This window comes from Otolemur garnettii, unplaced genomic scaffold (assembly GCF_000181295.1).
Source record: "Otolemur garnettii isolate 467f Iridium unplaced genomic scaffold, OtoGar3 scaffold00121, whole genome shotgun sequence".
Taxonomy (NCBI): Eukaryota; Metazoa; Chordata; class Mammalia; order Primates; family Galagidae; genus Otolemur; species Otolemur garnettii.
Window position 1 is genome coordinate 715466 of NW_003852516.1, and position 18191 is coordinate 733656.

General features: G+C 41.4%; 1 protein-coding gene across 1 annotated transcript in view; it reads left to right on the plus strand.

The window, feature by feature from the left end:
• Positions 1 to 18191, plus strand: part of MTMR7 (myotubularin related protein 7) — a 91712-nt gene that overhangs the window by 63594 nt on the left and 9927 nt on the right. The window contains exons 8-10 of the mRNA XM_003797648.3: positions 13151 to 13260; positions 14591 to 14716; positions 16480 to 16529. Coding sequence (XP_003797696.1) covers positions 13151 to 13260; positions 14591 to 14716; positions 16480 to 16529 — 286 coding nt within the window. The remainder of the gene's footprint in view (positions 1 to 13150; positions 13261 to 14590; positions 14717 to 16479; positions 16530 to 18191) is intronic.

The window sequence follows — 18191 nt, forward strand, 5'->3', positions numbered from 1 at the left end:
GGAGATTATTATGGGCAATTTGGCAAACCCTAATAATGTAATCTATGCTTTTTATGTGTAAGAAAACTGTGATTGAAAAGGAAGTCCACCTTCAATATGAGGAGTGTTCCGCATGATCAGAATCATTAGAAAACATTGAGGCTGATATGCTTTATATTTCTCAGTAATTTCATAAGATGACTTTGAGAACAAATTTTCTTCTGTATGGACAGTTGTTCCTAAGAGCACTTATAACATGTACATTTGGGTTTCATTTTCAAATTGGCACCTGTTCGGTTTTTCAAGGGGAACTACTTCTCCTGCCCTGATGCTTATGTTCTGACTCGCTGTTTTTTCTGAAGTTCTGGAGGGCAGCTATTTCATAAGGGATCACAGTACTGCTACATAACTTCCCCAGCTATGTGCAGTGCAATAAGCAAGGACAGCTTCCTGGATGCCTTTCAGGGGACGTGACCAATGTTTGACTATCTGTTTTTACCAAGTAAATTATAAACCATTGTGGAGGCTCAGCTGGTGATGAGATGTTGCAATCAGACCAACCTTCTGAGGCTTTTTATCCTTCAAATGGCTGCCCTTGGCATCAAAGAGACTTGAAGGTTTGTACTGCTGGTCACTTGGTAGGCAGAAGAACCGCACTTCATTCATGATTATTAGTTTCCTCTATTTGTTCTTATCATGGTCGTGGATGTTATAACAATAGATTCTGCATAACCGAAAAGTAAAATTGTTTGTATTCTGGCTCCAAGTAGCTCTGTCCATGAGCAAGAGCTGCAGGCTATTTCATCAGAAACTGAACTCTGGGACTAAGTTCATATCCTGTGTAGGTCCTTCAGTAGAGCTTATTTAGTTTTAACTTTGATTTATAAATTCTAAACCAAAGTACCTGCGTTTTGGGGCTGTTTGTACCTCCCAAGGAGATAAAATGGTACCTTTCAGTTACATGGCAACTTTGCAGTTTATTAAGTGTTTTTCATAGTAGTTTTCCTTGTGATCATGTAGACAGTGGATTTTCCCTCAAATAAGCTACAAGGAGACTCTATTTTCTTTCCTGTTGAAACAGTCAATTTGTACTCTGCAAGGCTAAGGTAATTGTCATCGGCTTAGGTGGAACCTTTGCGGCAGAGACATCCCTGGCGTTGAGTAGGGAAGCCAGTGAGAGGAAGGTAGAGGGGTGCGTGGAATCACTGTCACCTCTTGTTGAGATGCTGCTCTGTGACGCCTCTTTGGCTTGAATATGAATGAATGAATCCGCTTTCAAGGTTGGCAGGTGCTTATGGGAAAGACATGACAGGGACATCCTCCTTTTTCAATGGGCCCTCTTTTCCATGTTGCCTAGAAAATTTCACTTTCTCCCCATGACTAATTTCCTGCCTAGATTCCACATGAATATTAGACTAATATTGATGGCCATTGGTGTGGTTCTTTCTAACCACTTATTTACTGGTTTATTCATTTAACTAATAGTTGATCAGCTGCTTTGTGCTAGTCTTCATCAGTACAGTAGAACCTCTGGAGATGCCCACCTCCTTATACTGACCACCTCCTTAAGTTTACCCAATTTGCATAGACTGGACAGGCATCACACATGTTCAGTGTACAATAGGCCTAGTTCCTTATGTTGACCACCTCTGTAGGTTGACCAGTATCAAGTCCCATGGGGGGTCGTCTTACCAAACTTCTACTATATTTTCACTTAAACAAATACATTTGATTTTCACAGTAATGGTGGAAGGATTATAATGTATTGGACACTTCAAAATATTCAAGATGTATTTACTCAAGTAATCCTCTCTGTGATCACGTTGTAGCTCCTCTTATCCACATTTCATAGGTGAGGGAATTCAGGCACAGTGCTGAGAAACTTGTGCAAACTCACAGCAGCAAGTGGTGGAACCCATATTTTTACCTAATCAGCATGAGTGCAGGTGCCACACTCTTGGCCTCCAGGCTTCACTGCCTTGCTAGGTGGTGGACTAGGGTAGAAGGTGCCCTGTCCTAAGTGAGTGAAGACCTGTGTTTGGGTTCTTGCTTTAGTCCCTGAGTAAACTTGAACAAATCTCATTCTCTGTATTGGTAAAACAAGATAAACAATGTATCTTCCCTGTTTAATTCATGACTTATTAAAAAGGTATCTTAAAACTACAAAGTGCTTTCCAATGTAATTTACATATGCTTTCTCTTGGGGAGCAAAAGGAGTACTGGATAGAATGGTAAGTTGAGAGACTGTAGATGAATCCAGTTAGCCAGGCAGGCATTTGACAGGTCCCAGGCTTTCTCATAGAAACACTGTCTTATTTTCTTTATTCAAAAGACATGGATGGAGGAAGAGTGCACTTTTCAGAGCCATGTCAGTGCTTGGCTCAGGATGCGGTGTGTCTACTCAGCACAAGCTCACAAGCTCATCAGAATGATTTAATAAACCTCTCAGGCCTTGCGGGAGTTTTCTCAGCAAGTTGTTCTACAGAGACATAAACCTCAGCCTGGCCATGAGCGGATCAGATGGACATGGGTACAGAGGACTTGGAACACAGGCTCTGTGTCAGTGTCAGTTCAGCAGTTTTGGCAGTAACCTTGTGCAGTGCTGAGTAAAAGGAAGTTGAAAAGACTCACTTTTAGAGATTGGGATCTATTTCACAGGTTGAACCACTTTTTTTTTTTTTGGTTACGTCCTCTGAAATCGTAGGCATTGACTGAAAAGAATGTTTTGTGGCAAAGTCAGGTGGCTCTAGAGATCTTATATATGTTCTGTGTGAAGGTTATGAGGCCTGATTATATATGTTCTGTGTGAAGGTTATGAGGCCTGATTATTCAGAGTCTTAAATAGGTGTAGAAAGGATAGTTAAAAGCAGAGAACTTGGAGTACGTGGTGGGTGGCACCATCTTGGAGGCAAGTTGCCATGGGTACAGTTCACAGTGGGGTGAATAGTCCTTACCACATCCAGCTCCAAGGTTTCTATAAAATACTTGTCTCTGCTCAGAGAGGAAAGGTTGGGGCTATTAGTTCAAACGGCCTTTTTATTTCCTGACCTCATGTCTTCATGGGGTAATGGCTAATTCAACCTGGAATAAATAGACAACTTCAACTGTTTACAGATAGTTCATATATAAGTTTTTCATTTGAAAGTATTTCCTATCACATTCCCTACAAATTTATGCAATGAAGGTCTACCAGATATGATAAGCTAATAAAAGGCTATAAAGGTTATCCTTTTTCAGTTCTTTATATTCTGAGTTTTTACCATTATTAATTTACTGAAACTTGATGGAACAAATAATAATGGCCTTAAAATCTGGTTCTTTTCCCTCAAAATTTGGCACCACAGGATAAGCTTCTGCCTAAAAAACCTTTCTCATTCAAGTGGGACTAGAGAGCTTCATTCAGAAATAGTAGCTGTGAGGCTTTGCCATGAATGTTCTGCTTGTTGGGCTTTTCTTATTATCAGCGCATGGTCATCTGGAGGAGAGAAATGGGTCAAGAGCGTGTGCTTTGCTGTCTGTGGTGTTGCATGGAGGTCTCCCTAGACAGTCATGTTCTAAGAGAAATGGGTCAAGAGCGTGTGCTTTGCTGTCTGTGGTGTTGCATGGGGGTTTCCCTAGACAGTCAGTTCTAAGCAACAAGCCACAGGGAAGAGCTTGGCCCTCCTGGGTGTGTGTCTGTGGAACGGATCCCAGCCTGATTATTTACTGGATGTGTAACTATGGATGGCCTATTAAAGCACTGTGAGATACCCTGCATGGGAGATAACATATAGAGGGCTTTGGACACAATACCTGCTTGTGGGAAGCACTTCATACAGTGATCTCTGACGTTCACACGTCCATCCAGCATTGTTGAGGGTGTGAGGCATCAGCAGCAAAGCGCTTCCTTCCTTCCTACAAACAGAAGTAATCAACTTTGAAACAGGAACCCATTTCCACAGCAGGAAGAAGCGAAGCTGCTGGCTTATGGCGCTCTCTCAGAAGGCTACCCCTGGGCAAGTCAAGGAAGTTTTAACTGCAGGTCAAAGGCAAAGACTATTTGTCATTAGCAAAGAAGAGGATAAGAGAAAACAGAGTGAGTTAGTGAGAGGATAATGGCTTTTTCTCTCCGGCTTATGACTGATTTTGCAATTCACCGAGATTCAAAGATGAAAAATTTTACCCTTGGTATTATTGTCTTACATTTTATTAATCACGGTGGTAAGTTTTGGGATAACTAGGACATTTATGAAAAGAGTGCTTGTGAAAGAAAGCATATCCCACAAAACTAAAGATAGATATGGCTAATTTTAGTGACTAGACCAGCTGTTTTTCCACAGGGCTATTGTTGGGGTTTGGTAATCCAGTATTTGCTTGCCAGTGACAATATGGTCTCAAATGGATGAGCGTGCTGGTCCTGGAAGCGCTCTCAGCTGGTGTGAGGAGTGTGGAATGCTTCACACCCCCGCGTCCTCTGCGGCCTGTGCTGCTCACGTCAGCACTTCGCTTCCTGGCTGCCAGCATCTCAGTCTAACGCGATCCCTGCCCTTCCTGCAGGCCTTCCACTCTACATCCTCAAACCCCTGGCTATTCCCAGTCTCAGGTCTATTTCTACTGGCTTTGAGTTTCCTATTCAGACTTTATGATCCCTTAAACTCTACCTTCAGTTCAGTTCCTATCATGCTGGCTTGGTTTGACTTTTAATTATCCTCTATTTGTAGTGAATAATAATGGAAGTGGAGTCAAGGGACCTAGGCTCCTACCCCAATGTACCTGCTGTGCCACTAGCCTCTGAACCCTTTCCTCCTCTGTCAACAGAGATGATTCTCTGTAGATACGGAGGTTGGGAGGATTCATTACGAGGAAAACATCAAGCCCAGTACTCTCATATGGTAGACAGAATGTATAATGATTGTCGCACATTTTTATTTGCTGCAAAGCTTTACACACTCCAGCAGTTAATATTCATGTCTCACTCTCCTTACCACATGTTAAACCCAATTTAGCACAGGTTACCCCTTACACTGTGAATCTGTGGACAAAAAATTCACATGCATGAACACTAGTGGGGCATTCTCACGGGAACCTGCTGCTGGGTTTTCTTCAGGCCAATGGTAATCAGTATTCTGGAACATGTTGGTGTGTCTGTGTATATACATTTACATATACCCATATGTATTTATTAGTATCTGGATACACGCATGCACACACACACACACACACACACATACACACATTTTCTATGCTACTGACGCAAACACCAATAACACAGGTATACAGAAGTTAGGCTTGACTCAACCTTACTATTTTATATTAGCATCAAGTTCTTTAAAAGAAAACAGGGCTACACAGAAATGACTTTTAGGGCATTATGAACTGTGTAGAAATTCCAGAAAGTGTCATCATGAACACAGTTGGAAATGTTTTAAAGAATAATCTTTAGTCCTGTGGTGTCTTGTGCAGAAGCTACCCCTTAGAAGTAGTTAACCTGAAGCTAAAGAGTGAATTTCTCCAGTTAATGGGGAGTTCTCTAGAAAGAAGGTCTGTGGGCTCGGCGCCCATAGCACAGTGGTTACGGTGCCATCCACATACACTGAGTGTGGTGGGTCTGAACCCGGCCCTGGCCAGCTCAACAACTGCAGAAAAAAATAGCCAGGCGTTGTGGTGGGCGCCTGTAGTCTCAGCTACTTGGGAGGCAGGCAAGAGAATCACTTAAGCCCAAGAGTTTGAGGTTGCTGTGAGCTGTGATGCTACAGTGTCTACCTGGGGCAACATAGTGAGACTCTGTCTCAAAAAAAAAAAAAAGAAGGCCTGTGTTGCTTGGGGAGGGAAGGAAGGAAGGGGAGCACCTCTACCATGAAGAAGTCGAATGAAATTCTCTGCAGAGCTCAGAAGTTTATTTCATGTCACCATGTGGGCTCATGCAGGCTTAAGGAAACAGTTCCATTTTACAGGCCATAATTAAATCCTCTTTGAATGGTTTAGCCTTCTAGGATATTCAGTGAAGGAAAGTTTATCCTTTTCCAGTTCTTTGAAAACTATTTCATTGGTCTTATCTTCTCTGGCATGTGGCTACTGGTAATTAAGAGAGGGCCACGCACATTTCAGCTTTAAGTCTTAGGGTGCAGGAAACACCAATTCAGCAGGGTACAAATGGAGTCTGTCTTTGTACTTTCACTGATTCCACCCAGCAATTGTACAGGACACAAAAAATAAGATTGGCATAGGAAATACCAAAGGAAGGTCACATGAGGTTTATTTTTTTCTAAGTAAATTCCACATTTCCTCAGGTTCTAAAATTATTTATCTTCTAAAATATTTATCTTCTTTCTTTAAAACTGTGGCTAATGTATGTTTATGGGATACAGCTGTCCTGTTATATAAAACAAATATAGCTAGAGCTAGGCATTCAACTCCTGGTTAGTGAGTACAGTTCTCTGTAATTTGTGGCATATGCCTCTGATGTCAGCTGAAACGGACTTTGTTCAGCAAAATGGTTTGTAAATATTGGTTTGGGTTTGGCAACAAGAGTGAACAAATCAGTATTTCTACCTTATCCCGAGTTTATCCAAACAAACCCAACAGTTTTATATTTAAAAATCCAGGCGCTAATTGTTTCAGTCTCAAGTGTACCCCCATCTGTCCCTGCATATTAATCATCCACCGAGCTCTGTGCGTTCAACCCTGCTGCTCAGCACAGAGGGGAAAAGCACCCTCTCAGTTGTTAACTATGCTTCAAAATCTGCTGGGGTCACTTTACTCAGCATATGCAATTTTAATGTTCCCATAAACAGAAGTTTTAAACAAGGAGCCCTTCTCAGTGTGGGAAGGAGCTCACAGGCCAGGAGGCCTGTGCCCTTGCTGTGTGAACTAAACCAGAAAGGAAGTGTGGGACATTCTCCCTGGCCGGATGGTTTAGGGCCTTGTTCTCGGAGCTGTCCATTCCTCTCTGTATCCAGGTTAGCTGGAAAGCCTGGTGTCTTTATTTTTAAACTCGCTGTCACTTCAATGCCCTGTGGGAAGAGAATGTGAAAAGGGTCATTTGTTCTTGGGCTGAGCTTCAGAGTTTGGGTGCCAAGGTATTTCTTGGGCTGCCTGGACTTTTGAAAATAAACAAGAATACTAACTAGCCCTACAATCTATAATAACAACCTGAAAGTTTGGTTTGGTGAAAAAAAAAAAAAAACGCAGGAGAATGTTATCTGTGGAAGGTTGAATCAGTTGAGACCTGGGACTTCAAGCAGTGGAATGTGTGTATTTTAGCATTAAGTTGAACGCTTTGGGTCAGGGCCTGGGGTTGGACAGAAAGACAGAACAGCAGGCACCCAGGGAGTGGTGAGGGTGCCTGGGGGTGCTGGAATTTGCCACCCTTCCTGCTGGGCTGTCTCAGGGCCTGTGCATAGGCAAGTGCGAGCCTGCCACTTACAGGGCCTGCCTGGTACTGCCGGACTCTGTCACCAGAGGACGCATCTCCAGGCTGGGCCAGAAAGGCAGGGCCAGAAAGGCAGGGCGTGCTATTTCCACAAGGGCCTGGCATTTGGTCTTTGTAACAGACTCATTGGTCTGTCTTCAGCCTGGATCCATGTGCCCCTGAGCTCACGGGAGAAATTTCAGAGGTACTCTCTGGCATGTTGTTTCCTGGGAACTGGCTTCTAAATCATGTCTTTGTGCCCCCCTTTCTACAGTTACCATCCTTGGGATGCTCCTCGGGCCAGGCTTTAAGCCAGCTCCCTTCCCGTCCTAATTTCCCTTTTCTACCTTACAAAAGAAAAACACACCCTTTGCCACACTGACAATCTTATGATGATGCATATCCCAGGGTGTGTTGGGGGTACATAGTTTTAAATTTTACTTTAGAGGTATGAGTGGAAAAACATTGGAAGTCTTCTGATCAGATTAATGCTTCCGATCAGCAATCTAAATCAGCACTATCCATGGAAATGTAACACGAGCCATAGGCTTGTGCAGACAACATTTATAATTTAGATTCTTCTGGTGGCTATGCTCAAAAAAGCAAAAAGAAGTAGGTGTATTAATTTTAACAATATGAAGGCTGTCTGGAAAGTATCCAGCCATGTCCTGTGAAAGGCGATATTAACAATGGCTGGGTACTTTCTGCTCAGCCCTTATACTTTTTATTTAACCCAATATTTCCAAAACGGTGCCATTTCAATATGTAATCAGTATAACAAGCTACTAATGAGGCGTTTTTTATGCTATTTCTGAACTAAACCTTCAAACTTTGATTCATATTCCCCACTTACAGCACATCTCATTCAGACTGGACATGCTCCAAGTGCTTATAGGTGACGAGTAGCTATCACGGGACAACACTGATTGAAGGGACAGAAAGCATAATCTTTAAGCTGATAGTATTTGGGAGCCAGGAGGTACTTAGATTGGTTCATTATTTGAATTATGAAGAAAAAACAAACCTGAGTCCATGATAGATTTCTTTTTTTTTTACAAGATCTCACTCTGTTGCCCAGGCTGGAATGCAGTGGCACCTTTATAGCTCACACCAGCCTCCAACTCCTGGGCCTGAGTGATCCTCCCACCTCAGTCTCCTGAATAGCTGGGAGTGCAGGCTGTACTACCACACCCGGCTGATTTTTTAAAAAATTTCCCAGAGATGGGTTCTCACTGTGTTGGTCACAGTGATCTCAAACTCCTGGCTTTAAGCAATACTTCCCCTGGGCTCCCAACCTGGGGTTACAGGTGTGAGCAACTGTGCCTTGCTGATTTTTTTTTTTTAATAGTTCTGTTTGATGTTGGGAATTTCAGTTCCAACTCCCGCAGGCCCACAGTGATCTGTCGTTTCTGTTTCAGTTACACACAATGTGTATTTAACTACTTCCTCTGACTCCCCACTAAAATGATAATAACTGGGGAAAAAAGACAAATATACAAAAGAGAACAGAGTAGAAAGAGAGATGGCAGTGATGAAAATATAAAACCTGCAAAATGGATGAGTGATAACTAACTCAACAGACTAGAAAACAGCTGAAATTTGTGGTGGAAGTGTGAGCTAAAATAAACCAAGTGGAGTGCTGGAAAGGCTCTGGAATTAGGGCTTCAGGTGCCTCTGAAACAAGAAGACTGGATGTTGACATAAAAAGCAGCTCATTAGATCCCAGCCTCTTCCCCTCCCTGTGGAAGTGCAAAGCCTCTTTCCACGCTTCTACCAGAGACAGGGAGGAAATTTCTGCAAAGGCTGAGTGGAGGGACTCGGGGATCAGGAACACCAGGCCAACCTGGAAGAGTGGGAGGAGAGATTTCTAGACCCAAAAGGAGGGGTTAATAAGTAAAAGTTGTAAATGTGGAAGAATGAGACCCAGGGCTCCCAGCCCCAACTCTGCTCTTGGAACACTGGCATCCAGTCTTACTGATTCCCTCAGCTGTTTGGAACATCCCTTCCTGGGTTCCGCAAACATTCCAAGAGCAAGGACTTACAGATCCTGACATCTAGGAGTCAGAATGGCCCAACCTCCATAGCAAAGCCCTGCAGTGGAGACAGCCTGCCCACATGCACAGCCCCACCTGCCAGCCTTTCTGTCTCTTCCCAGCAAATGGATAGCCAGAGATTACCATTGAGGAGAGTTCGGCAGGAATGACAGACACACACACAAGCAAGTCAGCAAGCAAATAAAAAGAATCTAGGGAAAAAAAACAAAACAACAGATTCAATCCAAAGAGTAAAGGAAAAGAAAACAAAAAAATGGCACTAATATCCTGAGAGCCTTTAATACAGTTGCTGTGGGTCATGACCCACAGGTTGAGAACTGCTGCCTTAGAGACGTAACATTGACAACACTTACAAGATCAGTGATACTAAGTGTTAGGAGCTCTCTCACCCTGCTGGTGAGAATGTAAACCAGGGCAGCCCCTCTCAAGACCAATTTGGCAATAGAGTCATCCTGGGTCTATGAGGGGCATTGGTTCCAGGACACCCCACCCCGACCCCACAGATACCCAAGTCTGTGGATGCCCAAGTTCCTTATATAACATAATGTACTATTTGCATGTAACTTACTCACATCCTGCCCCATCATCTCTAGATTACTTATAATGCCCCAACTACAATGTAAATGCCAGGTAAATAGTTGTTATACCGTATTGTTGATTTCTTTCTACATATTTTTTTTTGCCAAAAATATTTTTGATTCAAATTCACTTGAATCTGAGGATATGGAAGGCCAGGTACAATACATTGCATTGCAGAGTTGAAGATGCAGAAACTCCATGACTCACCCCCTTTTTCCACAAGAAGATTGTGGAGAACTGCTCTTACTGCACTATTTGTAAATACTGAAAAATAAGAAACAGTTTTCAACAGTAGGGGAATGGATAAATAATATGAATTGTATTCATCGAACAGAATATTACATAGCTTTGAAAATGAAATTAATCTACTTACATAGTATGGATGTATCAAAAATAAAATGTTGAATAAAAATTCAAGTTACAAAGGACTATATGTAAATTTTTATACCTATAAAAATAGGTATTACTTGAAAATAACAGTAGTCATAAGGGCAAACATATATAACCACCCTTTGATGCAGGGACTATTATTATGCCCATTTTGTAGCTAACAAAACTGAGGCGCAGAGAGGCTAAGTAACTTGGCCAAATTCACACTAGTTTGCTAGTATAGAAGTAGTGAAAGGACAAAAACATGTTTGGGAATATTAACAAATTGCAAAGGGAAGAAGCAGGATGGCCTGGAACATGGGCTTTGTTAAAATTTTCTTCTTCTTTTTTCTGTTTGTTTTAGAGATCTGAAGCAATTGAGGCCAATCTGGGAGTCTATTACATTATTTTTTAAAAAAAGACTTAATTTTTTTAGGGCAGTTTGGGTTCTGAGCAGAAGTGAACAGTAAGTAGGTACAGTTCCTGTGTCCTCCCTGTCTCCCCCATCGCCAACATCCCCACAGAGCTGTGCGCTGTTGCAATCAGTGCAGCTTCACCAACACATCATTATCACCCAGAGTCCATAGTTCACATTGGGGTTCACTCCTTGGCATCACACAGTCTATAGGTTTTGACATGAGAGTTTGATATGAGAGTCATATCATGACTCATAGTACCACAGAGTAGTTTTACTGCCCTAAACATTGTGCCCTGCCTGTTCAACCCTTCCTTTCCCAACCCTGAAAATCACAGATCTTTTTACTCCCTCTAAAATAGTTTTGCCTTTTCCAGAAGGTCACAGAGTTGGAATTACAGTACATAGCCTTTTCAGTCAAAGACTGGCTTCTTTCAGGTTGCAATATGTATTTAACATTCCTGCTTATCTTTTCACAGCTCGGTGGCTCATTTCCTTTTATACTGGATAATATTTGGATATTTCATTGTCACTGGAAATATATGGATAATATTTCATTGTCTGGATGTGTCACATGATTTTTTAATTTTGCATTTTTAAATATTTCATAACTTCTAATGACTAAAACTATAATCTTGGAAACAGCCCACTGCTGACTAATTAGAGCTGTGGATTCTGTGAATCAGTCCGTGTGTTTTTCCCTGGGCTGCCGCTAAGCACCCTTGCCTTTGCTGTTTTGCATGGACTTTACCAGACTGAGATTGTGTGGTCCTGTCTGCTATGTTGGGCCTGGGATGCCGTGCGGGCAGTATGATGACCCCAGACAGAAGAAGAGTGAGCTGAGCCAGAGCCAGGCCAGAGGGACCTCAGCTCAGAGCTGTGCCTCCAGCTCAGGAAAGGCTTTAGGATGCAAGATTCTGGAATCCCACCTAAACATATTCATAATATGATTTCCTTAGTAGGGCTTCTGCTGGGAATCTCAGTGTTATTACCGTCGTCACTACCGTCACCTATGACTCAGAATTAACACTACTTGTGCTTTTTTGTGTGGCTCTTATGTTGCTGAAAATCAGGGTAGATTCTATTATCTGGCATATTTGGGGGCAGGTCATCTGAGAAATTAAATGTTTTTGTTTTGCCATGTATTCTATATGTACAATGCTTTTGAAGAGTTGAATTTAGTAGTATAGAGTTGGATACCTATGCATTATATAGCACCCTGTGTCTCTTGTAAAATTGAAGAAGCTGAGGCCTAAAGAGTTGAACACCAGGCACAAGATTACCCTGCTAGTTACTGATGGGGCCGGGAGGAGAAAAGAGAGCTCTCTGCTCCCTGCATCAGAGCACAATAAAATACACCTAAACTGAAAAAAAAAAATCTATATATCACTATTTAATGTTCATTGGTTGACTCATGGGACTCCTCATTAGGGTTTTATAGGTATAAACCCCATATACTCTGGAATGCAATATTTGTGATATGTAGTCAGACCACTAATTGTAGTTTTTTCATGCTTTATGTTAAATAAAAATAAGCTCTTGGGATGTAAGTTACTGAGTGATAATATTATAGAAGTGTCTACAAACCTGGGCTTAGTTGTATAAATATAAGATATCATTGGGATCCTAGGTTTTCTTTTGACAAAAGAGAATCTCTCACCTGATGCTTTAGAATTGGAACAGAGGTATAGATCTTATTTTTAAGTATATAAACTTTCTCCCACTGGGTAGGGGTTATTGGCAAGAGAAGGTTGATCGTTTTTATTAAGACTTTTAGGGTGGCGCCTGTGGCTCAAAGGAGTAGGGTGCCAGCCCCATATGGTGGAGGTCGCGGTTCAAACCCAGCCCCGGCCAAAAACTGCAAAAAAAAAAAAAAAAAGACTTTTAGGGTAGTTCTGTCTTGTGGTTTTACAGCAGTCCTGATCTGAAGTGGCTGGGTGATAGAGCTCTCAGTGAGTGCTGGGATTCATTATGTGATTTTTCTTGCATAGCAATTATTACTAACTGCTCCTTTAATATCTAACTGCCCAATTTAATATCTTTACTGGAAAGGCAAATAGATATTTTCTGCCAGATCTTTACTCTAGTAACATTCAATGATTTTTATTAATATTAGGACTTATACTTTACAGATGGAATACTTGTCAAAAGATATAGTGTCCCCTGTGACCAAGGAAAATAGAAAAGCCTTACTTAAAATGAGTTACTAGAATCATGTTTAGAAAAGTTGGGTATTTTACTTAATTCTTCCAGAAAGTATCTACTATAACAAAGAAATCCTTAACAAAGTAAATGTAAAATATTATCATATGTAAAATGAGAGAGTGCCTTAATTTCACTTTTATAATGTGATTTATCTTGCAGTATGTGAACTTAAGTCTCCCTCCATGAGTGATTTCCTATGGGGTCTGGAGAACTCTGGCTGGTTAAAACACATTAAGGCCATCATGGATGCAGGAATCTTCATTGCAAAGGTATGCAGTTGCAGAGAAAATTAATTACGGGGCAGACCAGCAAGCCACTGTGACTTCAGACTGGGGGTCTCCTTTCCTCTCCATTGCCCCCACCCTGTACTAGGCCATGCTTCACTGAATGGGTAGCGGCTTTGCAGACCTCCCTTTAATTTGCCTTCTGAAGATGTGATTTTGTGAAAGTACCATGCTTAGTTGATAGCATGTCAGCACAGCGGCCAAATGGTAAAGTATTTCAGAATAGTTTCTCATCACTAGACAAGAGGATTTTCGGTAGGAGAGTACAACCGAATGTGAGTTAGTTCAGCGACAGGGGCTTGAGGCTTACATCCAGTCATCCTCCTTTTCAGTCATGACATATGCAAAAGTCAGCACCACTGGTGGGTAGAATCCATTCTGCCATAGGACAAAACTTGCGGCAACTTTCATACAAGCTGGTTTTGAATCCATTGTCTTTTGTGTTCAATTTTTTGAACAATTTTTTAAAAAAATTTCCTCTCAGCTTTATACCTAAAGAGACCATATCTTTTCTGATGACATGGTATGTCCCCTGCCATTAGGTAATTATTTATTCAACAAATATTTATTTCGTGTCCGGCTCTGTTCTAGATGCTGTGGGTGGCATGCTGAATAAGCCAAATCGAATCTTTTCCCTCGCAGAACTTACATTCCAGTGTGGGGGACAGAAAATAAAGTAATAAAAATAGAACTTCAGGTACTGATAGATGCTGTGATGAATCTCTGCTATGTTTCCCAATTTATGTTTCCTGCCAAGATATTCGGCTAAAAACTGCATGTGCATCTCTAGCAGTAAATAGAAATTCTTTTCTTAGCAGAGACTTTTCCGGTGTAACTTTTACCTTTGTTTTCTCCTCCTTTTGCCATCCCTGAGTCCATTACTCCTGTACCTGTAACTTCACTGTTTTACAGATTCTAATTTTGGTGCCTTTTCCTTTCTGGAAATGACTAAGGCTGGTAGCCACTGCAGAATTCCAGTAAGGCTTAATCTGGAAACCCTGAAAGAAGGAAAGAGGGTTGATGGTGGGCTGGGGATAGTCCGGGAGGGTGCGTTTCTGTAAGAAGCATACTCTTGTTTATTTAATACAGTGGAGGTGACTTGATTGAGCAGTGGCTTGTGGATAGAATGGGCAGGGCAGAAAGCTTTAGCTATTAGCTCTCAGCCACCTTGTGGGACATAGGCACAAAGTAAATGAATAGGTTTTTGTGCTTTGCCTGTTTCATTCTGTAAGTATACAACCAAACCCAGTTCTGATGAGATAGTTCTCTTTTCCAGCTATTCTTTGTGAACCTTTGCTGATCCTGTGTTTTTTAGGCAGTTTCAGAGGAAGGGGCAAGTGTGCTCGTTCACTGTTCTGATGGCTGGGATCGGACGGCTCAGGTGTGCTCGGTGGCGAGCCTCCTGCTGGACCCGCACTACCGGACCCTGAGGGGCTTCATGGTGAGTGTGGCCAGTGTGGTCACTGGAATAGACCTGTTTTCCCAGCTTGGGGCAACTTTTCTTTTTTCTTGTCAGCATTTATTTTTCTTTTAGTTGCTCAGCAAGCTTAAACAAAGGGGAAAATGTCAAATAGGCTTGTGGTAAAGAGATGAATTTCTGGGATACTGAAATCATTTCAAATTAATGCTGTTGAATGTGGATTTGCTGTTGAATATGAAGTATATTCAGTAGTTTGTAAAACAGTGAGTTTTATCCATCATTTGCTAGTATTTCGATTTTGAGGTTACATGAATACATAACGGAAAACACTTTTCAGAAAAGTATTTGGAGAAAATATTTTCTATATTATGTGTATGAAAAGTCCTTGGGAGGAAAAACTGTTTCACTTCCAGGTTCTACTTTTTAAGTCATCCTTCACAACTCTGGATCAGAATTCTGAAAATTTCCTTTTTTTTTGCTGAAATTCATGAGTGCATCCTCTTCTAGAATTTGAACCTTTTGGGTGTCAAAATGTGCCATGTAGCTTCCAATTTGCTTAGTTGCCTGGGATGGTGAATTCAGGCTAAGCTGGTATAATTTCTTTAAAATGAATTAACTTCTTAACAGATTTGACAGCAGGTGTTTCATTGACTCCAGACTCCGTGCTAGGAGGAGGTGCTGACCAAGGAGCTTACTGGAACACCTGTACTGCTAGACCGCCTTATCCAGTCATGTTGACACCCTGGGGATAAAAAAGGAGGAAGGCCGGCTTCCTCTTGGGCAGTATTTTCCTTTTTTGAAAGTGTCTAGGAACTTCCAACTCCCTGTGATAGCACTGAGACTTCAGAATTTCCCTCCTACTTCAGACCCCTCCTGGTCTGAGGCCCAGAGGGCTAGATTCCTTCACTTACATTGGGGAGCAGTTACCTGCTGCCTTGAGGCCTCACACTCTTTTCTGCCAGTGACAATTCTAACTGTGCCCCATTAAACTTACAACCCAAAGAAAATGCCTTTACAGTTGTCAAGGAAAGACTCCAACCAGTTCTTTTGTTTGTTTGTTTAAAGGGGATTCCTTTGGCCACTTTAGAACATTGGTGATAGTGATGGAACTATTCCACATTATTTGATTAAATAAATACTTGTATTTTTTTGAAAATCCAGACTGTTTGACACTATAGATTCATGTTAACCCCAATTCCAGAGCAGGGGCAAAACTAAAACATTCCTAAACCTCATCATTTTGAAATTTTTTAATTTTAGAATTTTTAATGGGTAGTAAGATCTCTGGGAAACATTCTTGATTATATTTGTAAAAAGGTTGGCCTTTTACATGCTACTGAGAGGCAGCCTCACATAGTGGCTAAGTCGGATTTGGAGCAAAGAGCTATGAAGTGGCATCCACTGCTTCTGAGTAGTGTCATGTTGGGCAAATACTTAACTTCTCTGTGTTCAGTCTCCTCTTCTATAGAAGAATGATAGTACCCATCCCATTATTACGTGGGATCATACAGAAAACAAGATGAACAGTGCCTGATGCTCAGGAAGCACTCAGTGGGCTGTGTTACTGTGTTCTTACACATCCGTTCCCATTTGTTTTTCCTCTTTTCTTCCCCTCTACCCTTTCTATTTGCACCTTTTTGTGGTTAACACATTTGCTGGTTACCTGGGGATAGAGACCTCTGCACCAGTACCTCAGAGTACCTCCGAATTCTTTGACATTATTGGTTGTAGCCTTTATGTTTTGTTTGCCTCTCTTCCTGATGTTTATCTTCTTTCTTGAGTAGGTATTGATCGAAAAAGATTGGATTTCCTTTGGTCATAAGTTTAATCACAGGTAAGTGTTATTTTAAAATCTGTTGATTTGGATGGTTAGAATGAATGCTACTATTTTCTGAAGTTTTTAACTGAATATCCTTGGGAAATAGTCTTGTTTTTGAAAGGTTTCTTATTTTGTGTACCTTATTCCGAAAGTCCAAGTTTTGTGGTGTGAGTTGTATACAGATAAGTGAAGTTTTAACTGATTACTTTTGGTAATAGTTGGATAGAACTGTTAAATTGTTCCAGAAAAGACAGAGCATGCTTACTCTGAAAGCATGAAAGGACCTATACCTTTGATTTATTTAAATTATTCCATTTTAGAAGTACAGATATTCACTTTAGGCTGCAAATTGTAAAATGCCTGTGAACAGTTTTTCTTTGACATTTCACAGTGGGAATCAAATTGGACTGGTCCTAAAGCATTTGTGTCAAGAGTCCAGTTGTCCCACACACTCGTCCCTGGAGAGGTCACATAGGATGGTGGTCTGGCTTTGGAACCAGACACACCCAACTCCAAATCCAAGCTGTGGTATTTACTGTCTGCTTTGGGTCTCCCATCTGTGGAATGGGGAAGCCCTCCTTCTGCAAGCTTGTAGCAAGGATTTTTAAGAAGTATAACTAGTCCGGCTCCATGACTGGCCCATATAGTAGGCTCTCAGTAACCACCAATTGTTGTTTTGGGGACAACCAGCCCCCCTTTGAGAATGTTAATAATGTCGGCCCTGTGTTCTGGTATTCACTAATCTCTGAATCTTAAGTGCTGTAGCTCTACTTACTCTAGTCTTTGGTGCTAAAATTTAAATTGGGGCAGCACATTAATAATAATTTCATTAGATAGTTTGGTGTATTTACTTATTTTTGAAACAGTCTCCCTTTGTTGCCCTTGGTAGAGTGCTGTGGCATCATAGCTCACAGCAACCTCTAACTCTTGCCTCAGCCTCCCAAGTAGTTGAGACTACAGGCACCCGCTATAACGCCCGGCTATTTTTAGAGGAGCAGTCTCACTCTGGCTCAGGCTATTCTCAAACCTCTGAGCTCAGGCAGTCCACCCGCCTCTGCCTTCCAAGTGATGAGATTACAGGTATGAGCTACCATGCCTGGCCTTGGTGTTTATTTTTAAATGTTTCAATGTTTTCCTAAAATAAATTTAAGTTCATGAAGCTCTCCAAAAATTGTTTGTATTTAGCATTAATTGATCACTAACTGTATAGTTTTCTGGAATTCTATTTTTATAATTTTTCTGGGAAAACAATAATTTTATTTTACAAATGAGAAAATTAAAGCCCACAAACAACTAAGTCTTAATTGCTCTTTAAAATCACATTTTCAGTTTTCGGGTTCTATTATTCGCTATGCAGTTAGGATCTCTGAGATAAAACACAGACAATAGACAGAATAAGGAAATGACTGACAGTCAACTGGACAATACTTTGATGAGAAAAAATCATGGCAACTTTTTTTAAAGCTACCAAAGGTGAAGTGGCTGGGTGTGGTGGCTCACTCCTGTAATCCCAGCACTTTAGGAGGCCGAGAAGGGTGGACTGCCTGACCTCAGGAATTCAAGACCACCCTGAGCAAGACCAAGACCTTATCTCTAAAAATAGCCGGGTGTTGTGGCAGGTGCCTATAGTCCCAGCTACTTGGGAGGCTGAGGCAAGAGAATCACTTGAACCCAAGA